The 26,783-nt window shown below is 35.4% G+C and overlaps 1 protein-coding gene across 1 annotated transcript; it reads left to right on the top strand.

Moving 5' to 3' along the window:
• The first annotated feature begins 696 nt into the window (after positions 1–696).
• LOC121725274 lies at positions 697–23,886 on the top strand. The gene is made up of 16 exons (XM_042112138.1): positions 697–727; positions 800–1,026; positions 1,196–1,763; positions 1,857–1,933; positions 2,072–2,219; positions 11,588–11,725; positions 16,500–16,588; positions 16,913–17,921; positions 18,294–18,373; positions 19,282–19,429; positions 19,563–19,795; positions 20,470–21,176; positions 21,256–21,369; positions 21,453–21,560; positions 22,919–23,048; positions 23,103–23,886. Exons 2-15 carry the CDS (start codon positions 889–891, stop codon positions 23,004–23,006), a joined length of 3,645 nt encoding a protein of 1,214 aa, XP_041968072.1. The 5' UTR covers positions 697–727; positions 800–888; the 3' UTR covers positions 23,007–23,048; positions 23,103–23,886.
• Positions 23,887–26,783: the final 2,897 nt, after the last annotated feature.

The following is a 26,783-nucleotide window of genomic DNA, read 5'->3' as shown; positions in this document are numbered from 1 at the left end:
ACTTTGGGCGCGTTGCTGGAGCGTGCGCAAGAAATCTGAAATGCTCTCATCTGGTTTTTGTACAGATCTTAACAGTATATATCTGGCATGAACCTTATTCTTTTCTTTAATATAAAGTTTGTCTAATAGTTCAATGGCCGAAACATAATCTTTCGCTTCACGAACGTGAATATAAACATTGTAAGATAAATTGTTTAATAGTAACCTTAGCTTGGTTTCTTCCGAAAAAGTTTCTTTTCCCATGCCTTCGCTAAGATAGTTTGAGAATGTCGTTTTCCAGTGTTCATACTTTAATTCAGCATCCGGAGTGCCGGGTTCGACTTCGAACTTATCTGGCTTTAGTAGTTGCGCAATTGTAGACATCGCAGATGATATTTTTTATTTGGAATAAATTGTTATGAAATTAAAGACAAAACCAAGGAATATTTGGTTTTATTCCAAATAAATTATTGTACATATTTGTCAGTATGAAAAGGTATGACAATAATAGTTGTTGACATTAATAGACAATTCGAGAGGTGCCGAAGAAGGTCTTAATGTACACTACACTCCCCCCCCCCCCCCGGCATTTAAAATATTAATTTATTATTAATTTATACGAAATGCTCTTCCCCACAAAATGTTACTTTTTGCATGACATAAGTAACTTTGGAACATACAGCACTGGCAACACTGACTAGTATACTGGTAATCTCATAATCTGTGCACGGACTTCGGTATTTATTTGGTAATAATTCATAATTTATTGCAATTTGGAAAGCATACTTAAATCATTGCAATATTTATTAATACATTTTAGGAATATACTTTTAAATTATGGCTCAAATGATTATGAATCTCGAATTTCTTTAAAATGAACTTAACAATCAACATTTGGGTTGGTACAAAATGTCGAAATGTGCTCTGAGTGAAACGGTGGAAACTCTGGGTGCTTGGATAATTTGTAGGTCAAAAACTTACACAAATCGACCATATTATTTTAACACATTGACTGGCCAAGCAGTATGGAATTTAAGCAAAGCTGAGGCAAGTATTTTTAATAAAACAAAAATGTTATTTCATAGATGTACATTGAAAGTATACAAAAAAAGAGTCTATGCTTTGCGTGAAACTCTTTTAATTTCTAGTATTTATTACTTTGAACATCCATAAGGATGATAGGATTTTAATTACATAAGCTATTACAAATTTCCAGATCGAAAAGGCGAGAAGGGCTGAAAGGAATAGTTTAAAAACAAATTTTTCCGTTGAAGACTGTCCAGAGCCTGAAGGTTCACCGGAATATTATTTTCCCAACACAATGAATCCTAACAATAACAGAATGAGAAATGAGAGGCTAAGGCCCAAAGTGTATAATAAACAAGTTATCAATAATAGGTTTACTAGGACATCTGGTTATTCTCCAATGAATACAATTCCAATGGGTATACCTGTTGCAGCCGCTTTGTATAACCCACTCATGTGGAATGTACCCCCTCAACAGGTATTTCTTGGTCCTTATTCAACTAGCCCAAATGTTAATTCGCAACTACCAGTGTCTGAAACGAGTGTGCCTTTATCAAGAAGATTTTCAAGCTACAATGATACTAGAAATATTCAGCCGACTTCATACATGAAAACACCAAGAAGCCAATTTGCCAAGCCATTCTCAGTTGAGGGAGTCTCTTTAGATTCTATCAATAGAATTAGAGATAATACTGATTTAAGACAAAAACTTTTAGCCAGAAGAACTTCTAAAAGTATTGAAACATGTCAAGGCAGAGGCAAGTTATTAAAACAATTAAGTTCATTATCATGTTATTGTTGATTTGTTGATAAAAAATGCATCTCAATTTAAAATTTTAAAATTATTTCAGATGAAGAAGCTTATGTTCCTCCAATGCAGCAAAATGAAGAAACATTATTAAATATGAAAGATGAAAATTGGCTAGCGGTAATTAGTATTTTTATTATTCAAATTATGTATATTATTATTGTAATGTTTAGTGATGAATCTACAATATTAGTATAATATTCTAAAAGCACAACATCATAGCTTTTTAATTTAATCAATTTAATTATTTTGTTGTAGAAAAATTTACAAAAAAATCCATATTCTATAGACACTCATTCAATAAAGGAACTTTTTAATGTGGAAGATAATGGATTTTGGTACATTGTGACTGATACAGTTGTCCTTTTGAGTAATACAAATTTTATGAGGGTGTTACTCAATCATGGTAAGTATATACTTTTTTATTCTTTTATAATTAACAGCATAATATTCTCTTGTCCTGGGGTAAAGAGAACTCATAAAAATGTCTGCTAGGAGTTGAAAACCCTCTCACAAACCACTTGATGTGTGGTGGTTTGTGAGTTGATGTGTGGTAGTTTTTTTTTTATTCAAATTTTTTGACGAGGCTTAAAATTGCACTTGGCATCTATGCCAGCCTCATAGTATTATTCAAATTAAATTTAATACATTTAGAGACTCCAAACATTAGAAAAACATATAATCAGAACAGGAGGGGTGAGCTTAAGGAACTCAAAGGACACACTAAAGAGTGGATACCCAAACATACAAGTACCAGCACAAACAGAAAAGACATCAGCAAAATAGCTACAACTTTTTATAGAAATCTGTATGCAAACCTACAAAAGCAAAAACCTACAGTAAAGAAAGAAAGCATACCCAAACGTAGCTACGAAGCTAGTCAAGTGCCGGAAATTCTGCCATACGAAGTGGAAAAAGCCATTCGCAGTCTAAAAATGGAGAGAGCCCCAGGCAAAGTACCAAACGAAATCCTAAAAGGCACCATCAGTGAACTCGTACCTGTTCTTACCACAATATTTTAACAACATACTAAAGACCTGCACAATACCGAAGCAATGGATAACATCGCATATCATCTTAATACACAAGAAAGGTTCTAAAGAAGACTTAGGGAACTACAGACCAATAAGTCTCTTGTCAAACATCTACAAGGTCTTCTCCAAAGTTATCTTAGAGAGAATCAACAAACAGCTGGATGAAAACCAACCGAAAGAGCAAGCAGGATTCAGGAAAAACTTTTCTACGTTAGACCACATACACACAGTAAAGCAGATAATAGAGAAGTACAATGAATACAAGAAGGAACTGTATATGGCATTACTCAAAAGCCTTCGACAGCATAAGTCATGAAGCTATCTGGAAAAGCCTAGACCACCAAGGCATACCCGTAACTTATATTGATATCATCAAAAACATATACCTAAATAGTGAAGCCAGAATAAGACTTGAAAAAATAGGAAACAAATTTCAGATCGAAAGAGGGGCAAAACAGGGCGACCCCCTCTCTCCAAAACTATTTTCAGCTGTACTGGAAACCATCTTTCGAGAACTAGACTAGGAGAAGTATGGCCTTAACGTGAACGGAGAAAAGCTAAACCATTTAAGATTTGATGACAATATAATTATCTTTGAAGAAAACCCAAACAACCTTGAAACAATGATAAAAGCTCTTGATACAGAAAGCAAAAAAGTAGGCCTCAGCATGAATAAGGACAAAACCAAAGTACTTACAAACTCCAAGCAAATCACCATAAAAGTTGACGATCAACCTCTCGAATACGTAAAAGATTACAATATCTACCTTGGACAACTAATCTCCATGAAAACCAGACCACAAAAAGAAGTCAACAATAGAATTGCAAATGGTTGGAAAAAGTACTGGTCGCTCAAAGAAATATTTAAATCTGACATGAGTTTAACTGTAAAAAAGAAAGCATTTAACACCTGTGTCCTACCCGTTATAATATATAGCTGTGAAACCTGTTCCCTCACAAAACAACACAGAGAAAAGTTGGAACAATGCCAGAGATCCATGGAGGGAAGCATGCTAGGTATAAAGAGACAAGACAGGATCAGAAACACTACAATAAGAGAAAAAACAAAAGTAATAGACATACTTACTCAAATAGACTAAAGAAAGTGGAGATGGGCCGGACACATGCTAAGAGACAAACAAAATAAATGGAGCACAGCTATCACTCACTGGTACCCAAGAGATGGTAAACGGTGTAGAGGTCGGTAACAAACTAGATGGGGAGATGATCTAGCATTAACAGCTGGACGCCACTGGAGAAGAGTAGCATTAGACAGAACTGAGTGGAAAAGGCTGGAGGAGGCCTATGCCGAGATAGTGGAGTCACTGAAGGTTTTCACCTCCGATTTCGTTGAACCTCCATCGATTTTCATGAAAATTGGTGAGTAGGTGGGGGATACCCTAAGAAACAAAAGTGACTTAGTGTCAACTTGTGCTTTTGCCCTGGGGGTGATTGCCAACCCTTCTCGGGGGTGAAATATTTTTAAATAAAAAAAAAAACGCAAAAATCGATAAACAGACAAATTTTAAGCAAAATTTGTTTTATAAAGTTTTTGGAATAAATCAATACTTTCTTAGTAATTAAAGATCGAAGATTGTGATTTTTCGAGATAAAACTACATGTTTTAAAACGGTTTTTCATAAATAACTCAAAAACTATACGTTTTTACGAAAAATGTCTTATAACCTAAATTAAAGTCAATAAAATAACAAATAAATGCCTAATTTTAATAACCTTCTAATTTTAATTTAAAGTGAAATATAGGTGATTATATGTATACTTTTTTTCGGCGAGTATTTTAATCTAAACATTCATACACAAGTAACGGAAAATTGATGCATTATATGACATATACTTCCTGAATACTTTTTAAATTACTTAAAATTATCTTTCTATTGAATACTGTAAAAAGTTAATAGCATTAAAATTGAGCAAGTTATGATAAATATAAGATGACACTTTCGAATTTTTTTGGAAAAAAACGAAAAATAAAACATTCACCATTTCTACAATATCTCAAATTTATGGTTATCCCTAAAGGATTTTCTTTATTTTAGCATAAGTTATGACCTCAAAAAATTAGAATGCTTACTTTTGAAAAAAAGATGATTTCATAAAATTAAAATTTTTAAAATTTTCGTAAATTTCATTTTCTTTTGGATATAACTTTTAAAATATTGGATATCCGTAAAAAAAACATAAAGAATAAAATTTGAGTTCGTTTTCTAAAAAAGCTTTTGGTTTCCTTTTTATTTTTGTGGGATGAAAAATAGCCAACATAGAGACGTATAAAGCTAACTTTTACTGCGATAACCACGTAACCAGCACTTATTAACCCTTTTTATTTTAAAAATTAAGGGCTTTAAAAAGGGTTTCTTAGCATGATCTCAACCCTCTTGAAATTACCTTTAAAATGTTTTTAAATGAACCTGATAACTAAAAAATTAAGGGAGCTATGGTAATAAAACAAATAAATTATTTTTTGAAAAAAATTTGAAGCAGAGATTTGGTATTCTTAAATTGTAGGAAAACGTGTCAATAGGTACTAAACTAAATAAACGTCATGTATGGTTGCGTGTATGTGTTTTTTTTATGACGGAAGAAGTGAAAGAAATGGTAAACATTTACTGGAAAAAGTATTGGGGCTTGAATATTTTAGTATATTTTCTAAATTATAACAATTAAAATACCTCCACACCAGTTTTGGTGATAGGCAGGAATAATTTTACAGTGCTCAAGTGTGTGCGCAGTACACTAGAGCCTTCTCTCTTCCTTTACTCTCAAAATCCCCCCTAGGTTAGTGAGATTCGATAGAAAGGGGATAACCTGCTATTAATTTCAGATCAATGGGAAAACAATAGACAATCCAAAAATAAAAAATCGGCAAAGTGCAAGTTAGACTCGCGCTCAATGGGTTCCGTACCACAATAGAGCAAAAAATAGGCTGAAAATTGTGGTATTTTGTATGGGAGCCCCCCTTAATTATTTAATTAATTAAAATTTTATTATTAATTATTAAAGTTCCAATACAACTGAGTATGTCGTGAATATTTCAAGTGCCTATGTGTTGCCTTTGATTGATATCGAGCAAAAGTTGCAAAAAAATAACGTTGGTTGTATGGGAGCCCCCTTAAATTTTGTTACGTGCTAGGGTTCGAAGGAAATGGAGAGAAAGACCTGCTGTCTCTCTTGAAGACTTTATTCACTAAGTCCAGGTCACACAAGCACACACTAGGTCACAACACTTAGCGCTAAGTCCAAATACTAATCACTAGGTCCAATCACTAAGCACTATCACTGTCCTAGGTCATAGCCAAGTCGCAGGTTTCACTGGTTCACTCACTATTGTTCACTTGTTGTCACTCCGAAATCGCCTTGATGATAGCTCGAAACGAACTGAATTGCCGGGCCGTCTACCTGCGGCTTTTTATATGGCGCCGAGCTTGCGGTCTTGGGCCTCCATCATTGCCTTCATTTCAGCTCTTTGCAGCTCCATTAATTCAATTAAACTTTCTAAATGAAGAGCCATTTGAGGGGCTGTAGAAGCTACAGGCGAGGCATGGTGGCTGGAGCCAGTAGGTAGGGCTTGAGCAGGCAGGGCCCGGTGGGCGGGGCCAGTGGGCGTGGCCTGAGTGGGCGTGGCCTGAGTGGGCGTGGCCTGGTGGGTGGGGCCAGTAGGCGGGGCCACGCCCAAAGTGGGCGGAGCCTGAGGTGCGTGGCCAGTAGGCGTGTCCCGGTGGGCGAAGCCAGTGGGCGTGGCTTCACACAAAGTGGGCGGAGCCTGGTGGGCGTGGTCAGTGGGCGGAGCCAGGTGGGCGGGGCCAGTGAGTGGGGCCTGTCCCTCAGTGGGCGGAGCTTGGTCCCCAGTGGGTATGGCCTCCGCAACTCCTCTCTCGGAGTCAATGGCAGCAGCTCGCTGCGCCCTTGTCCTGACACTTCCCTTGAAGTCCTCTCTCGGAGTCAATGGCATCTCCAAATCTCACTTCCGACACCAGTTGTTACGTGCTAGGGTTCGAGGATTTGGAGAAAAAGACCTGGTGACTCTCTTGAAGACTTTATTAACACTGCACTAAACACTAGGTCACAACACTTAGCACTAAGTCCAAACACAAATCACTAGGTCCAATCACTAAGCACCATCACTGTCCTAGGTTGTAGCCAAGTCGCAGGTTTCACTGGTTCACTCACTATTGATCACTCGTGTTCACTCCGAAATCGCCTTGATGATCGCTCGAATCGAACTAACTTCCCGAGCCTGCCTGCGGCTCTTTTTATATGGCGAGACGAATTCCAGAAATTTCCCGATTCACGTAAACAAGTAAACAACCGTGGGAAAATTCTAGGAGGCTCGGGAATGTACCACAATAAAACTGCCGTCCTTGCGATAAGTGCAGTAAGTTGAATTTAATTTAGACCTTATGGACTCAGTCATAAGGTCTAAATTCAAACACGCTAACAAATAAAGGGTAAACACACAAACATTAGACCTTTCTAGAAGGTTCGAGTATGTACTTGCGCACCACGTGTCCGTATACCATGTACCGTAACAGTATCATATATTATTATAAAAAATCCAGAAATATATCGATGCAATGAACATTTTAGTTCTAATACGATTAAACAGATGGCGTTTTATTTTTTACTTCATTGTAACATAGAACTAATCATACTTATTAGTTATTATGTTTTTGTTTATAGTTTTTAATACGTTAGAATATTATGTTTAATAATATTATCACTTGGTATAATAATTATCAATCTATCTTATCTTACTCCTACTGCATTTCTAATATATGTGACAAATTGACAACAGAAGGCGCTCTAAAATAAAGGAGTTCGAGTGTACCGTGTTGGCCTATATTCCATACAGAAAATATATCAATGCAATCAACATTTTAATTCTAATATATGAAAACAGATGGCGTTTTATTTTTTACTGCATTATTGTAACAGAACTAATCATACCTACTTTATTAGTTTTTATTCATAACTAGCTGTTGCCCGCAACTTCGTCCGCGTGGACTTTAGTTTATAGCGCGCGGTGTCAACAAAATTTGTGTCAATTTTAAAAACTTTTTAAAACCCTGGTAACCCTCTTAGACCGCGCTACACCGGAATGGCAGCGCTGAAAGTGCTCGCCTCGCCGCTGCCATTCCGGTGTAGCGCGGCCCTTAATTAATCAAAATACCCAAAAACAGCTGTGCAGTGTGCACATAATCTATACTAATATTATAAATGCGAAAGTATCTCTGTCTGTCTCTCAGTCTCGCTTTCACGCCAAACGCCAAAACTACCGATCCGATTGTAATGAAATTTTGTATACAGATAGTCTAAACCCTGAGAAAGGACATAGGCTACTTTTTTACTGAAAAAAGGGTTGTTAAGGGGTGAAAATGCGAAAATTTGTTCAAATTAAGTTAGTTCCAAAAATTCATAGATGGCGCCGTGCGTCTTCTACATCGCGCTGACGCTTGCTCAAAAGTCCCTCTATAAGACGTGGTATCATCTTACATTTTTAAGTTTCGATTATTTTCGATTGTTATATCTATTCTCTGGTATTAAATAACTCAGTACTTTATCTGTGCAGTGACGTAACCTTAAACCTATCAATGATAAATAGTTTATGGGTAAAGTTGTGTAATTGGGGGGCTAAATAAGCTTTAAAATTTGGCATAAAATATAAAGTTTAATATAAAAAAATGAAATACTTATTGTGTGCACACTGCACAGCTGTATTGATATAAGGGGTACCAGGGTTTTTTTATAAAAGCTTTTGACACCAATTTTATTGACATCGCGCGCTATAAACTGAAGTCCACGCGGACGAAGTCGCGGGCAACAGCTAGTCAATAAATAATTTCCTCCACCTATCAATACAAATTTGCTTAGCTATAAGTATAAAAGAATTCTGTGTAGTATGGCTGTATATGAGAAGACATATCCCGACCATCACAGATAGCCTCTTTTGCCAGTTGGTCAGCCATCTCGTTGCTGGCCTATCCTAATAATAATATCTAAGTAATGAGAATACGACATATTATGATTTATGACATACATCTATACGTGAGCCAAAAACTTTGTATCCCTTTTGACGAAAAATGGGGAAACGTAGGTGAATGAAATTTTGCACAGTTATAGTTTATAGAAGGAGTGCAACAAGCTAATATTATTTTGAAATTATGCTTTTATCATACATTTTTTTAACAAATAAAAAATTACACACACACTAGGAAAAATGACAGATTTTTGAGTGAAAAGCCTATACTTACGAATTATACTCTTTTATTTATGGTTGAAGTCTGTTGACAACGAGGTGACAAATTGGAAATGGATTATAGTTTTTTTATTGAATCTTATAGTTGGGGAGGGGAAGTGGGGATTTCGGGAGTAGCTCGAGCGTGTCAGATTTAGCTTGCATAGGCTTCCGACATGTGTCTAGTTAACATGGTATAGAAATAATTTACCTAAATAAGCAATTTTCTGAATATATTTTCTTTTTCAAAACTTTAAAATGGCTGCAGTTTCTGAACCCACCTCTAAAATAAAAAAAAACCCTCTTACTATTTTTTTAACAGCTTTACCTAATGTACTATCAGAGAAGTTGATTCCTATGCAAATCGGGGACCTAAGTAGTTTGGTTGCGTTACGTCAAACCCAGCTGACAGATCACAATTAACATTGAATTGACATATTCGACCAAATAACGTTGGTCTGTCAATTGCATAGGAATCAACTTCCTCGATGGTACAAAACCTACTAGGTCTCCATAACGCTGCGGACGGAAGCCACGGAAAACATGTAATAGGCCCTCGCGTCTCCGTCCTGCGCGGAAGTAGGAACACGGTCGGGTTTTAGTGGGTACAGCTGCGGCCACTTACCATCTCTTCGGCCGTAGCAAGTCCCACATACCCCGGTGGTCCTTCCCCAACGCTACCGGGGATACGTGATAGCATTTCCCGACCAAAAAAAAAAAGAAAAAGGTCTCCATAACGCTCGAGTGACTACGAAAAAAGCACCCTCCCCTCCTCTACTATTAGATACTATTAGACAATGCTTACACAGCCAGTCACAGCCACAGAGATCAGCTGAGTTGAAAAAAATATGATAGTCAATATTTTATTTACAAAATATGGGTAGTAGTCCTAATGTCGTTGAAACTAAGGTCGAATTTCGACCATTGGGCGATCTCTAGTAATAGGAAATACCATGGGCGTGCACTCCTTGAAGGCAGAAATGCTGTGCATTACTTGCCATTTACAGATATTTTAATTTAACTTTCGTACGTTTTAGATGACTCATGACGTTAATTATTAAATATTAATAGTAAAAAAAAATAGTAGGAAAAAATAAAAATGAATACATTTAAAACGCCTTAATTTATAAAATAGCAACGAAGGTGCGAAGTGCAAACGGGACGGTATGGGTCAAGGCATGCAGTCCGCGCGCGGCAGTCCCTAGGCTTATGTATGCGTTAAGATTTTCGTGTCCGTACACAGTTCGTCAACGCACACAAACATGAATATTTGTACTGAAAGTCCTGCGGCGGAGCCCAGCAGTGTTGCCAACTATAGGGATTTCCCACTTTTAGTAGGAAAAAAATAAATATACAGTGAGTATTTTAGGGAGTAAACATATTTAGCGATATTCTTGGGCGTAAAATTTTTGAAGCATATTTATTTCGTTTTTAGTACTATTTTTATATAAAATTGACGCCATGAGTGACGTTTTCGCCGCGACCACAACAATTACGGTCGCCTGAAGTAGTATTTTCGGCGTTTTGATCTCTTAGTGGAAAGCACCCCAAGTGATAAATTATATTTGAATTCTAGTTGGGGAGTTCTGATTGAAATTCACTGGGTTTTCAAGTTGCTTTAGGGGGAAATTTTTTGAAGTGTTGGCATCACTGGAGGTGCGCCGACGGCTTGGCCGGCGCGGCGCCGGCGCGCGGCGCCCGGGAGTTATCGGATAATGTTCGTTGCCTATAATCCGAGTAAAAATAATATACGGAAATCTAATTAATTAATTATTACGTATGCACATTATGCATTCTTGTTTAGTAAGGTTATCATTTGTTTACATAGCAGAAATGTTTTGTGTTTTGGGAGGCCATTTAAGGCCATTTGCTTTTTTCATGTGATTGAGCACTGTTGTCTGTTACAACTTACATATTAGTATTTTTGGTTGCGCCAGTATATTTACTAGAGAGTTTTCTAAGAAGATTTTTTCATTTTAATATTAATTTAAAAGTTTCAAATACATAAGTAAGTACATTTAACAGTTTAATATTAAGAAGTGCGTTTTTTGATTTCTATAAGATATTTGAGGTGGCAGAAATCTTCCATCTACATAATTATGATATTTATATCGGAACGTTCTGTTGGCTATGCTAAAAATTTATATAAAAGAAAAAGTTTTAGTGACTCTTAAAAGTAATAATTAAGTTCACAATGTTATCAATAGATGTCGCTAGCTGTGTTGTCGGCGTAAGCTAGATCGCGCTATTAAGATTTTTTTCTGACCATATATTATATAGGTCGTGATAACAATCTGGAAATTAGTCTTTGTAGTTTGACGCCTGGATTCATTATGCAGTAAGCAGTTAGTAATACCATTAAAGATTAGACTTTGTTCAGTGACCGAGTACCGACTACTGACACTGCTTACTCTGTGTCAGATTCCTGTGCACGCCGCTGGGAAATACTCATTGAATGCTTGATTTCATACAAGTTTTTTTTTACAGATAAACAATGCAACTTGATATTGCCTAAAGCCGTGTTTGAGGAAATTGAGGGTATATCAAAGTCAAATCTAAACCCTCCAGCTAATCAAGCCTTGGCCTTTATTTCTCAAGAAATTATTCTAAATCAAGCTATAATTGGTAAATATATATTTTTTGTTAATTACATTTGTATTAATATAAGTGTAAATCTTCATAATAGGATATATTTTTGCAATGTTCTTTTAAGTCAGAGGCAGCACCAGCCACCAGTATAGACAGTAAACAAAAAGTTTTATTTGATGTTTGACAATGTTTCTGTGACTATTATTATCTATATATTCAAATATTATTATTATGATATTATTTTTATTATTTCCGCTCGTGTGTATTAACACTTTGGAACCCTTTTTACGAAAAATGCGGAGACACGAAATTTTGAGGAAGCATGAAATTTCGCACAGTTGTAGTTTATATGGTGAAGGCGTGCATCGAGCTAATATTATTTTGAAATTATGCTTTTATCATAAAAAAAATTAACAAATAAAATATTACACACATACAAAAGCTACAACACACACTAGGAGGTTTTGATTGACAAGCCTATACACACGAATTGTACTCTTTTATATTTGGTTGAAGTATGTTGTCAAATTGAAAAAAATACAGCGCAACAAGGCTTTATATGAATGTGGGGGAGCGCTGCTGGTAAAGGAGAAGTTCCTTTTTTCGCCACGTTCATTTATGCGATCCTTGTCGAGCTGTAGATTTGGTTTTTTTATTGAATCTTAAATACTGTTAGACAATTATTACACGGCCAATGATGACATCATTTGACTTTATTAATCTGAGACTGTCGCAGCAATCATGTCTAAAAAATAATAAAGTCAATATTTTGACAATAGAAAAGCTTTTAAATTTGAAACTTATAATCAATAATGTTTTTATAATAACTAGCTATTTGACCGAGCTTTGCTCGGTATTCGATAAAACACGAATAAAATGACATTTTCTAAAAATGATTCTTACCTAGATCGATTTATCGCCCCCGAAACCCCCTATATACGAATAATAAACCTATAATCGAAATAATATTAGTTCGATGCACTCCTTCACCATATAAACGATTTTCATGAACTTTAGTTCATGAAAATCGTTGGAGCCGATTCCGAGATTCCAATTGTATATATATCGCAGCCCCTTTAACTGAACAACGCCATTCAATCACACGTCTAGCTTTTTCATTGAATATTTCAGTCGCTGAAAACGTTCAACACTACAGCTGATTCAAAAGTAGCCGTTTGATTGAATTAGTTCAGCGCTCACCACCTCGGCGCTAGGTGCGTTTTGTTTATAATATGGCGTCAACTAGCCGGTATTTTGTGATTGTATTGAGATATCTATATATTAATACGCAAGCGAAAAACTTTGTAACCCTTTTTACGAAAAATGGGGAAACGTACGTGCATGAAATTTTGCACAGTTATAGTTTATATGGTGAAGGAGTGCATCGAACTAATATTATTTCGAAATTATGCTTTTATCATACATTTTTTTAACAAAGAAAACATTACACACACTACAGCACACACACATGAGAAATGACAGATTTTTGACTGACAAGCCTATACATACGAATTATACTCTTTTATTTATGGTTGAAGTCTGTTGACAACAAGTTGACAAATTGAAAATGGATTATAGTTTTTTTTGTTGAATCTAAGATACTATTAGACAATGCTTACACGGCCGGTCTGAGATCAGCTAAGTCGCAAAGACAAGAGTTGAAAAAAATTATAAAGTCAATATTTTTTTAGAAAATATAGATAGTAGTCCTAATGTCGTTGAAACTAAGGTCGAATTTCGACCATTGGGCGATCTCTAGTTTTGCGTATACATACGTTACAAGTGTTATTAAAATAATTAAAGTGACAGATATTATGGAGTGAATACGGGTGAATCAAAATTTAAACAAATATTCGAGGAGAAATAATGCATCACCAAGGTATTTATTACAATTTCATAAATTAAACTTAATTCAAGAATAATCTTCCAAGAAATTACAAAAAGTTTCCTATTCTCTCAAATTACATACAAAACTAATAGTCACCTTAGTTAATTTGCCATTTAACCAGTAGGCTAAGCGTCGTCTAGCTGTAATTTTGAGCGTTGCAGTCAACTAGTCGGCTAAACGACGTATACCCGTGTGATTGAATGGCGTTGTTCAGTCAAAGGGCTAGCTGTATGATTGAACGGCTAGTTTAACCAGTTGGCTGTGACATATACATATACAAGAATTGCTCGTTTAAAGATATAAGATATAAATATCACTGCTTATAATTTAATTTTAAGTGATTATTTACGTGTACAAACAGAAATGGAAGGTAAGTAACTTATTTTTATCAGGTGTTGTAAACCTTTGGCTATATTGATCAATTTATTTTCGTTTTATTGTAGAACGGGATATTACATGCTAGTCATGTATAACGCCAAAAAATGTATCGACTTTTTATAGCATTTTATAAACAAATAAACGTTGTTTAAATCTTCCTGGTCGTTAATTTCGTTGCGGAGATTGGTCATACAAAAAGGATTCGAAGAAAAAATATGCACGTGCAAGCCGTACAAAGGCGATATGTGAACTAGGAGCTCAGTTCAGCACTGTAAAAACTGTGCTGCTGGGCTAAAATGGTCACATTTAGCAATTTCTCTCAATCAATTCAGCAAATGAATTGCCAAAACTGTCACACTGACAAATGTCAATTCAGTACAAAAATACAGATGAGATGAGAGAATGAATTGCAAGCAGAGTTGCATTTTGCGACTTTAGAAAAATGAATCATATTATGATTCATATCATGATTCTTCAAAGCGACCATTTTAGCCCCGCAGAACTGAGCTCCAGTTCCTAAGATGTTCCTAAATATTTTTGTTATTTTTTCTTGGTTTATATGGTTACTTATATCGTGTTGCAAAATAGTTTAATTGTTTTTTTTTTCATAAGAACCAGTTTTTTTTTAGTATTTTTTTTATTTATTTGAGTGGAAATTTTTATAAAAAAAATTTAGTCTTCTTATAATAAAAGATAATGAATTTAGCGCTCTTTCTTAAAAATCCGGTTTTACAGCAAATATTGTAAGCGGGTATGTCATACCCTGCCACATACTCCTTGTTACATTTTTTCATCACACTCTCGCCGGGTTAATAACACCATCAACTTTAGAAATGTTTGTTTCATACCTGTGCGAAGCAGGGTCAGGCTGCTAATTAGTTATAAGAATAAATTATGTTGATGTGAGATTTTGCTGGTGTTGGCGTTAAATATTTATAAAATGTTTAGGACTCCTGAAGTGTAAGTTTTTATGCAATATCCTAAAACTAACACTGTACACGTAAAATACGTGACAAATAAAGCCACTTTCATTGAGGGGAAACCTCTGAAAAATGTAATTTCATCATAGTTTTACAGGTAAACATTTTATCTCCTCTCGGGCGTCACCCGCCATACAGAAAAGCTACCCATGATGCCTATCGGTGACATCCGCACGGAAACGGTTAAATATATGAAGTGTGCAACATGTCAGATCTTGGTTTGATTATTTTCTGCACGTACTAGTAGCGCCCTCTGCTCCGACCATTACGTAATATAACCTGTTATCATAATTTTCAAACTTTTTTTAATGAAATATAATAATATACAGGGTGCAATTAAACCTTCCTGCCAAATTTTATCACTTACTAGTGATAAAATTCCATTTAACCAAAAAAAATTGAGTGTTTTTTTTTCAATGACATATTTTATCCTATTTAAAATCATTGCAGAACGGTCACTTGCGGCGCGGGGAAATGAGAGCGGGTAACGCGGGGGGAGGCGCGCGCGCAGTGTCACATCACGCGCGGGTGACGCGTCGTGTCCATTAATTGTAGTGTTTTTAGGATAACTTTCGGAAGCTATTTCTTAACATTTTAGTACTGAGTGATTATGAAAGAAAAAATACGTATATTTTTATTTTTAACAAGGATCAACATATCAAAATTTGGCAGGAAGGTTTATTTTCACCCTGTATTATTTAAAGTTTTACATTAAAATTTTAAAGTATCTGCAGCAGTCCTAATCTTTTTTAGAGTTCCAAAAATATATATTTTTTTCATTTAACCTATGCGTGTGGGGTATTTATGGATAGGTCTTCAAAAATCATAATATTGAGGTTTCTAATATAATTTTTTTCTAACCTGAATAGGTAGTTTGCGAGAAAGTCTCTTTCAAAGTGGTAAAATGTGTGTCCTCCCACTAACTTCTAAAGAAGGGGCATGATAATTCTAAAAAAATATATTATGATGTACATTACTATAAAAACTACCAACTAAAATCGGTTTGACCGAGATCTAGCAAGTAGTTTTTTTATACGTCATAAATGGTAAACCTTTATTTAACTTTCATTAAATCAACTGAAATAAAAAATACATCAAAAACCTTTTAATTTCATAGATATAATCTTATTGCTGCTGAGAAACCCTCCCTTCATGGGAGAGTCCAACTCGCACTTGGCCGGTTTTTTTAGCTTGCGGCGCAATTACACGTCACAATACTTTGTCACGCCGCCCTTTTTATACCTAAATACCTACCTATTACTAAAATATACATAAATTTAATTACTTACACACCTTTAATTATTATAGTTAGGTTAAAAGCAGGTAAATAATAAAAAAGAAATATATTTTATTCACCTGCCTGCTTAACATAATTAATATTATATTTTATAATATTTATGGTTTCATAATATGATGGAGGATAGACTCACGGCGCCCCTCTTACCTTTCCACTGTGCACCAGGGCACCGCGGCGCACACTAGCGGAACCTCTGGTCTAAAGTATTATAAATCTTACAGACTGCATATTATTTTAATATAAAAAATAATTTATTTTGTGATTCAGATGAGGAGACTCTCAGTGACACAGGACTTTACGTCCAAGACGAAATATTAGGCTGCTGTTCGAGATTATCTGAGCAAGGATTTCCAGTGGTAAGTCCTAGCTATTGAATGCTTATCTTGTTATATTATGCAGCCAGTTTTCTTCCAATTGCATCACATCCATACTAATATTATAAATGCGAAAGTGTGTCTGTCTGTCTGTCTGTCCGTCTGTCTGTTACCTCTTCACGCCTAAATCACTGAACCGATTTTGCTGAAATTTGGTATGGGGATACTTTGAGTACCGAGAGAGGACATAGGATACTTTTTATCCCGGAAAATGTACGGTTCCCGCGCGATAAACGAATTTTGGCGCAACGGAGTTGCGGGCGTCATCTAGTCTCTAAAATAAACTTTTCTTGTATATATTTGCAGATCTTATTAACTAATAACGTCGAAATACTCGATTTGAAAGACTCTGTGACATACCAAATATTAACAATGAAAGAATTTAAAACACAAGTTTGTCGTCCAACAGAAAGTGTAAAGAAATATTTACCATTGAATGATACAGAGCGTAATATTAAAATAACAATTCCAAACGAACTAAATGAGACTTCTTTAAAACAACAAACCGAAGATGCTATGAATGACAATGAAATTGTTGAGCCCACCACCATATCTAGAGTGGTCTTAGAGAAAGAAACAAACAATACTGATGTGCCGGTGCCATGTGAGCGAGAGAATGAAGCGCAGAATCATGCTCAATACAATACTATTACCAATGTCGAAAACGATACTCGATTGTCTAGAAGAAAGATATTAAATCGACAAAGGTCACAAGATAGTACAAAAAGTACTTGTAGTACCACAAACAATTTTAAATGGCGGAGAAAATCGAATGCAAATGGGAATGTAGATGAATTTAATAAACCAGAAGAAAGAAACATTAAAGAAATTTCTAGTCAACCCAGTGGTTCTGATATGAAGAAAACAAAAAACTCAGAAATTCCTTGCCAACCTGATAGCCCCGACATAAACAAAACAAATAGTCCAAAAAAAGTTACTATAAATGATTCCCCTCGTGTTGCAAATGAAGATGAAGATAATGATGTAATATTAATAAAAACTGAACCATTATCACCTAAATGTAATGTCTCTAAAGACGACAAAAACGTCATGTTCGAAATAACTAGTCAAAGCATGGAGGATAACTTAAAATTGAAATGTGACGAATGGGTATCTCGATTTATTCAAATAATGGAAGAAGTGCTGACACAAGTATTGCACAGGGAGCCAAAATTTGTGTGTGACGCTATGCCTCCCCCGTGGACACTGTATGAAGCAACTGAGTGCACAAGGAAGAAATTTCACAATGACGGTGATATTGTAGACGCAGCAAATAAACTTCGAAACATATTATTTGATATTGGCGGATCGAGAGGCGAGTGATTGTTGGAAATTAATATGCATATACATACATCTATTGTCAATCCTTGAAACCATCAAATGAGCCCGTCAAAGTGAACAACTTTTTCTATGAGAACAATGTTGGGAACTCAAAAAATTCCGTCTTCATACCCATACAACTTGCCGATCCGGGCATCCGTATGGGTATGAAAACGGAATTTTTTTTAATTGAATTAAATTCCCAGCATTGTTCTCATAGAAAAAGTTGCTCATTTTGACGGGCTCATTTGATGCTTTCAAGGATAACAGTGTTTACACTAACACACTGTTTAATATTATGTACAAAATATTATGTAGTATCCATACCAATGCAAACATTTTTTTTAATATTGTTTATTTTTTCTAGGTAAAGTGAAATTAAATATTAGTCCGATGCAATATATGGAAATGTACAGCTATGGTGTATATCTAACAGATGCATTGCAGGTTAGTTATATTCTTTTCACTTGTAGAGGTTAACAAGATTCTCAAGTGTATATTAATAATTATGTTAAAGTCTAGTCACAAAGCATACATGGATATTTGTATAATGACTTATAACTACTTGTCTCTTTCGATAGCTCACAAAACGAATACAACAACGTTCTTTCAAATAAGCTGTGTAATAATCGTAATAGGTAATTTAAACAGAGAGTGAGTGAGAGAGAAGAAAAGCTTAGACAAAAAAATAATAGATCGTAATATTCTTAAAGTTTATGTATTGATTATATATTATGTACTATCTGTTCGCGTCCGCGTGGACTTCAGCTTATAGCGTGCGGTAGTTCTCGACTCTCGTCATAAAATAACTTATATTATATAGTAGGTAGTTCCCGTTGAACTGAAAAAAGTACTTCCGCGGTACGCTTACTTCAAACTTCAATGTTCACACTTTATGACTTTACAGACAGACAGACACCTCACACATAAATCGCCCTTAGGCCCTATTCATGTGTAGGGGGTCAATAACTGAGGACTGCCGAGTGGGGTCGAAGTCGAACTTCAACTCTTCTTAATACTTAAAAAAAAACGTTAAAGGAAACCTCATCCTTAGACCTTACCACCTCTTATAGAAACACGTTTGAGTAAGCGCTTGTGCGATGTAGGAGACGACACGGCGCCATCTATTATGCATTTTTTGGAACTAACTTAATTTGAACAAATTTACGCATTTTCACCCCCTTACAACCCTTTTTTCCAATTAAAAAGTAGCCTATGTCCTTTATTAGGTTTTAGACTATCTGTGTACAAAATTTCATTACAATCGGTTCGGTAGTTTTGGCTTGAAAGCGAGACAGACAGAGATACTTTCGCATTTATAATATTAGTATAGATTATGATTTTCTATGATACAGAGCGCAATAACTAAATGTGAAGATCTACAAATTGCGGCCGAGTCGCTGTACAAGTTGCTCAGTGATATTCAAGATACCAATGCAGATATTAACCATGATTCCTTGTGTAATATCACCAACGAAGAAATAGAAAAAGTAGCTGATCAAGGCATGTTACTTTCTATTTATAAGTACATACCAAAATATACATCATAATTCATAATATTATACATTTTTTATCTTGAATCATATCAATTGATAAATAATAATCGGTAACGTAAAATTAATGATTTTATTTACAGATGTTGAAAATAATATAAACCAAAGTAATGATAAACAAAACATTGAAAAAAGTAATGTTAAGGCTTATCAACTTAAAGAAGTACCTGATGTTATAGTAAGGAAAAAAAATCCACAAACTACAAAGAACACGACTGAGAGGTCGCCAGCTAAGAGCAATTCAAGTATATTAAGTAATGAAATAACCTCACCATCAAAATACTTTCTTAGATCAACTAGAAAGAGCACTCCTCAGGTAAGTGCATAATTTTATGTTAAGAGAGCGAGCAGAGAAGTTGATTCCTAGGCAGATAGCGGACCAAGTAATTTGGTTGCGTTAAGTCAAACCCATCCGACCGATCACAGCTAACATTGAATTGACATATAAGCCGACCACATGTAGGTCCATTATCTGCCTAGGAATCAATTTCCTCGGTGGTACTACAAAATATTGCAAATAAAAAAATGTTATTCGGTTTTTCTTATTCATATAGCAAATACCATAATAATTCTTATTAGCAACAATATTGCTGACTTTGTGTGTTGAATATAAGTTTTTATTGACTGTTGGGAGTTTTGAATAAACATAATATCCTAATCCAGATAATGCATTTTAAATTTTTAACCAATACTTGCTACTAATAATAAAAACTAAGGAAAAGTAACTCCGTCAAAAAACATGTTCTACAATTATTATATTTGCAATATTTAGGTGGCCTTGAGCGGTATCAAGCTGACGTTACATGACAATTCGAAAGGGACCAAATGTAATACGGTAATAGTATGGGAGTTACGTTTCCTTAGTTTTTATTATTCGTAGCTTGTTTGTATATTAATTACGATTATTATAAAGAAATGCAGTTTGTTACTTTCTGTTTCTATAATTATTCTCGGCTCTACTTCATTAATTAACTGCTTCAAATATTTTAGAGAGAGCGTACTACATACACTTCTAAATGGGACTTTTTGAACAAACTGGATTTAACTAGGACGTCGTCATTAGAGGATTTTGAGCCCTCCTTAGACCAGGAAGTAAGAGATTCGAATACCGCCAGTGCTGGATGCCGCGAGCCCTGTCAAGATAACCAAAGGCTAATTCAGGGACCCATTTTGAGCAACCAAGAGCCTTCAGACGATAACCAGGAACACTTTTTGGACAATCAGGGGCCAAATACAAATAGCCAGGATCGGCTAGCGAATAATCAAGGACAATGCCAAGAAAACGACTCGAAAAGTAATAATTTCTCTAACAGTGAACTTGCCCAAAGTAATGAAAACATTGATAACACGCAAAGTAACAATGTGTCTGAAGAAAAAGTTATGCATCCTAAAATTATTAGAAACTTTGTTAGATGTATAGAATTCGAAGAAAAAATAAAAAAGAACACCGATTTCACGCAAGATTTTGATTTTTCGTTTAATGAAGATTTCGATTTGCAATGCGAGGTTGGGTATTATAATGCATTTGATTACGACGACAGTCAAAACGACGATTATGGTTATGAGTTCGATGGTGACTATGGATATGACGAAGAAGAAAAACAGTTTTTTGAAGAAGAAGTAAATAACATGAATTGTTTAATAAAAGAAGTGGTTACAGAGACGAAAACCGTTTTTACTTTGGTTAAAAATTTCTGGTAGGTACTTTGGATCCTTTTTGCTCGCCTAGACACACAAAGAATTATAATAACTGTAATCATATCCTTCCTCTTTTAGTGAAAAATGTTGCGAACTGCTAAGTTCGTCCACTACTTTCGATGAGACAGATACACTTCAGGAGGCCGAAAATGCTTCCAAAAGTCTCGATAGTATTTGTGAAACATTAGACAGGTATGTTTGCACTAAGCTTCTTAAAATTTTCTCTGAATTAAACAGACACCCAACAGTTTTGTAATAAATCAATGTGTTTTCAGTATATTAAAACGGGAAGCTGGTACTTCAAAGAATTCTATAAAGGCAGTGTCCATTAATCCAGAATTAAATTGCATTGAGATGAGTGACGAAGAAGTTAATAAATACAGGTACTTAAACAAAATACGTGTGGCACTCGAGAATTGCCGCGGTAAAGCTATTGCATAGCATTTTTATCAACTTAACTTACTTTTAAGAAAAAAAAATTTTTTTTTCTTATTGCTAATTGAAGGACCCTTAAAAAATAGAAACGTCCGTGAAAGAATGACTCTGATAGCTTAGAAATTCACCGAGATATGACAATTCAAACATCTCATAAAATGGACCTGTCCGAAATGCTCCATACAAAATGCTACTCGATTATGACGTCACCTTAGAGTTGCTTGTAGGCATCGCGGGAGATTTTGGTTCGGTAGCTATATTAATTATTGCGTCTATGAAAGTGTTTCACAACAAAAGTTGATTTAAATTACATAAGTTATCGAATGGTATACAAATATTAAGAAAAATTGAAAAAAAAAATCGACTTGAATATCCAACTTTGAAGGCGCATAACAAAAAAAAAATACAAAAGCTATCAAGCTGAAATTTTGGAAACATTTATTTTTTACCGTTATTTCTTTATTTTAATAACAAAATTCGCCAATCTTTGACCTTGTCATCATCCCGGCTAAAGTACCGAAGTCTGCCAAACTGAAACGACACACTGCACTGACCGGCACAGCCGGTGCCGTTCGGAGTGGGGCCTGGGGGTTTTTTTCGTTATTGAATTTATTGATTCGGTCGCCGTGCTCAAAGCCCGCGATAAAAACTATGCAGTACGTAGCTTAATAATGATGTGAGTGGAAGAACCAGGTAAGTAACAGTTACAAAATTGCGGTTTTTTTGCAAATTTTTTTTTATGAAATAAGGGGGCCAACGAGCAAACGGGTCACCTGATGGAAAGCAACTTCCGTCGCCCATGGACACTCGCAGCATCAGAAGAGCTGCAAGTGCGTTGCCGGCCTTTTAAGAGGGAATATGGTAATAGGGGAGGGTAGGGAAGCGAAGAGAAGGGAATAGGATAGGGGATTGGGCCTCCGGTAAACTCACTCACTCGGCGAAACACAGCGCAAGCGCTGTTTCACGCCGGTTTTCTGTGAGAACGTGGCATTTCTCCGGTCGAGCCGGCCCATTCGTGCCGAAGCATGGCACTTATAAAATGGAGGCTTTAAGGCCGAGAAAATTATTAGAAATCAAATGAATGTGGATTTTGTGTATAGTCAGATGATGAAGTAGGTAACTTACAAGATTTGTTCAAATTTAAGTTAAATAAGTTAAAAATGAGTAATTGTCTTTTTGTTATTAAATGTTGGTTAGCTGGTTCTTCCACTCGCGTCTTTATTATTGTAATGTGATACATTTAAATTTTTCTGTATTATTTTTATCAAGGTGTTTTTCTTGTTTTAAATGTCACTTCATGTTCCAGGGAAGTCATCTCCAAAAGCTTAGAACAAGGAAAATTGTTAAAAGAAACAGTCATTATGTTAATAAAAGCAATAAAATCTAAAACATAGCAGTGTGTGTAGGTGCATTGTTATAGTCATCTGTGTGCTTGAGTAAGTAATTTCATTATTCACTATTGAGCTGTAATTTCATTATTCATTATTGAGCTAAGTAATTTCATTATTCATTATTTTTGGGCTAGCCATTGCTACAAGTGATCATTTAACTCTTCTTACTGATAAGTGATAACAATATTTACACAGTAAATAACTATTTAGGTCTGTTTGTACTTGTCTGGCATATTTTAAAATGCCGCGTTAGTTAAAAACATCACATTATGAACTAGACAGCATTTCATACAAAGTAACAAATAAAACAATACAGTTAGTTTTTGTGGTGATTCTGATAGGTAGTTTTCTTTTTTAAACGTTTGGCATTTTCGACAGACGTTTAACTATAACAACGTGTAATGTCGTGTAATGAATGAGTTAAGTAAAATTTCACCCATTAATATTTTGTGCTACACCATGTAAATATTAAATTATTTTGTGTCTATTTTTAAGTTGTACCTTTATGTCTTTTGTATGAATATTAACTACAGCGCTTTAAATATTCATTTAATTTTATGGCTGTGGCCGAATTGAATGAAAATGTTGTTCTGTAATTTAAGTACTTAAGATTGCATGTAAAATTTCCATTAAAACTTTGTTTTTAGTACAGTCTTGGATTGTTGTTGCAAAATATTCTATCACCTGCATGCTTAGCTTAGCTTAACTACTTAAGAAATATTTTGTTAAAATATTATATATTTTCACCGTGGCGATATTGTTGTGCCTTATACAGTACAATTACACCTAAACCTAAATTATTGAATAAGGAATTCAGATTATTTCTCCTGTACTCAATTTAAGGTTAATTAACAACTTTCCAAATATTATGTATACTTAGGTTAAACATTCGAACTATATTTTAACTTTTAAGTGCTTTTGCAATTTTATGTGTAAATACATTTTAAAAGAAGTGAGTTTATTACTAAATATAATATTTGTACACAATTTATTATCTTTTATTAATTATTAAGGATCTATTAGTTATATTTTTATTTATTATATTTCCTTAGGGACCCGAATCATGTTAAAAAAAACGTTGCGGTCTGCGGATCCGTAGCGTGTATGTTGTGCGGTGCGCCTGCTGCACTCCGCATCCGCTTACAAATGATAAGGCTCTTAAGAGGATACACCAGGGGCGAAATTGAAAATAGGTATTTGAAAATGTATTGCTGTCTCACCAAACTCAAGTCTCCCACCGCAGAGCGCGATAGAGACAACACGACAAAAGTTCTAATAAAACAACAGAAATCTTCGATTCGTTGTCCGCTGATTCCTTCTCCAAAACTTAACCGATTTATGTACTTTTTTCATTAAGAATTAAAGCAAGGCTTGAGCTATGTTCCTATGTTTTACTTTTTTTGTATATTTTAGCCAGTTTTGTTTTCTGGGTGTTTGAACACAGAGGAAAATCTGGCCATTTTTTTTGGGTTTTTGGACGTTCTCATCTTTTTTAATAATAAAATTATGAAAAACAAGAAAACATAGGGACATGCTAATAGTGGCCATAGATATTCAGGAAAAAAATCATAACTCTAGCGGCATTATCCAGGGAGGAAACAGGGGACAACGTTTGTATGGAAAATCGGTGGTGTGGACTCCTCTTAACTACTGTAGCCTAGATATTTTTTTAAAGATGAAAACTTGTAAAAAATATGTAATATAGAAACAAAAATGATTCAAATAACGCAATTAATAAAGATACTTTATTAGTAAAATATTTAAAAATTAAATTAATTCTATGTAGTAAGGACTAGACGAGCAGTTTATCCAAATCCCCTTCCGTCCATCATGGCCTGTGCGCAGTATTTCGGGAACTGCAGCACTTTCAACAAAAAGTCGGTTAGACCCTGAAATTAAATGGGATAAAATTAATATGGATTTCATTTTCCAGCTACTTTCCAATAGCCCGTGGAGCAGTGACCACGGTAGAATAATTGAATAATTAATTCTGTAAAAGATTGATAAAACGTAGCCCCAACTATAATGTAGTTGCATACTTTTATCGATCTTGCCTCAAATTATATTAAGGCACTGTGACTTTTAGGTATGTTTTAAAGGATTTTCTGGAAAGATAAAAATTTTATACTCGGAAGTTTTTTAAAGATAAGTGATACCATATCGCGGCATTGCCTAATGTAATATTTAACTTTAGTACTGACGTTACGGACTGCATGAAATGGGCTGATTTTCCGTTTTAAACACAGATTATTATTTTTAACAAAAAATTAAAACCGACTTCCAGGGTTAAAACAATAATAATTTTTTAATGAACAAAAAAAAGTAAAATAATTCTTACTCTTTAATGTGTCTTATGCATAACTCTCCTAAACCTCGACTATATAAATAGTTGAGGTTTAGGAGAGTTATGCATAAGGCACATTAAAGAGTAAGAATTATTTAACACTTGCATAGTAGCATAATATGCTTTCAGTTCTTAAACCAACTCCGAAACCCCCAAACTTGTATTTATAAGGAATCCGGAGTTCTCTTAGCACCTTCGGAACCATGGTATATCTTATTGCAAAATCTTGCTTTTTGGTAGCATATCCTTAGGATACGTCTTAAAAAATTGAAATCACTATATGATTCCATATAAATTTTGAGGAGTTCCCTCGATTACTCATGGATGTATACTGGAATGGTGGTGATGATGATGATTAATGAAATTCGCATAGTAGTATATTGTTACGTGCTAGGGTTCGAGGATTTGGAGAGAAAGACCTGGTGACTCTCTTGAAGACTTTATTAACACTGCACTAAGCTTCTAAGCCACAACACTTAGCACTAAGTCCAAACACTAATAACTAGGTCCCTGAAGAAGTCAAGGAAGTTAAGGCTTCTACGAGGAAAAGATTTGAAGCCATGTGCTATAAGTGTGGTGAGAGGGGCCATCTTCAGCTAAACTGTCCGCAGAAGAAGACCCAGATGGCAAGGATAAAAAGGATCGAGGAACAAATGGAGGAGTTGAAGAAGCAAGCGGTTTCGTCCCCTACCCGGAATCACGGGGAACGAATAGAATCCAGAACTAAGGGGCGAGTACTGGATGACGCGGGGAAAGCCCCGGTAACTGTTACCTCCCAGGCACGGAGCGGAACAAAGAGAACAAATAATTTGGGGCACATGGAGAATGAAGCTATGAGAAAGGCTCAAGAAAGAGATGACGACCTTCGGCACATCATCACATGGAAGAAACGGGGTGACGTAAAACCAATCTGGAGTGAGCATGCACCCACTGGCGCTGTCACTAAGGCGTACTGGGAGCAATGGGACAGTCTGATACTTCAGGACGGACTACTCTACCGGAAATGGCAGAAGGCTAACGGCAGAGAGTTCTATTTTCAGATAATTGTCCCAAGGGCAAGAGTACCAGATGTTCTCCGCGAGATACATGAGGGCGTATCAGGGAGTCATCTAGGCGTCAAGAGGATGCTAAGGAAAGTGCGAGAACAATTCTTCTGGTTGCATTGGAGAGATGATGTGCAGGATTGGTGCCACAGATGTATTACTTGCGCTGCTGTAAAGGGACCATAGACCAGGAGAAGTCGTAGGAACAGCGTGGCGCGTTACCATGGCAGTAACAATGATGCTCGGGACGAGCATCTCTAAGAGGGGAGTAGTGTTACGGTACGGCATCAGGTGCGCAAGTACATACTCGAACCTTCTAGAAAGGTCTAATGTTTGTTTACGTGTTTACCCTTTATTTGTTAGCGTGTTTGAATTTAGACCTTATGACTGAGT

This window comes from Aricia agestis, chromosome 3, assembly GCF_905147365.1.
Source record: "Aricia agestis chromosome 3, ilAriAges1.1, whole genome shotgun sequence".
NCBI lineage: Eukaryota > Metazoa > Arthropoda > Insecta > Lepidoptera > Lycaenidae > Aricia > Aricia agestis.
Note: the sequence above shows the minus strand (reverse complement) of the source record. Positions and strands in the feature narration are given on the sequence as shown.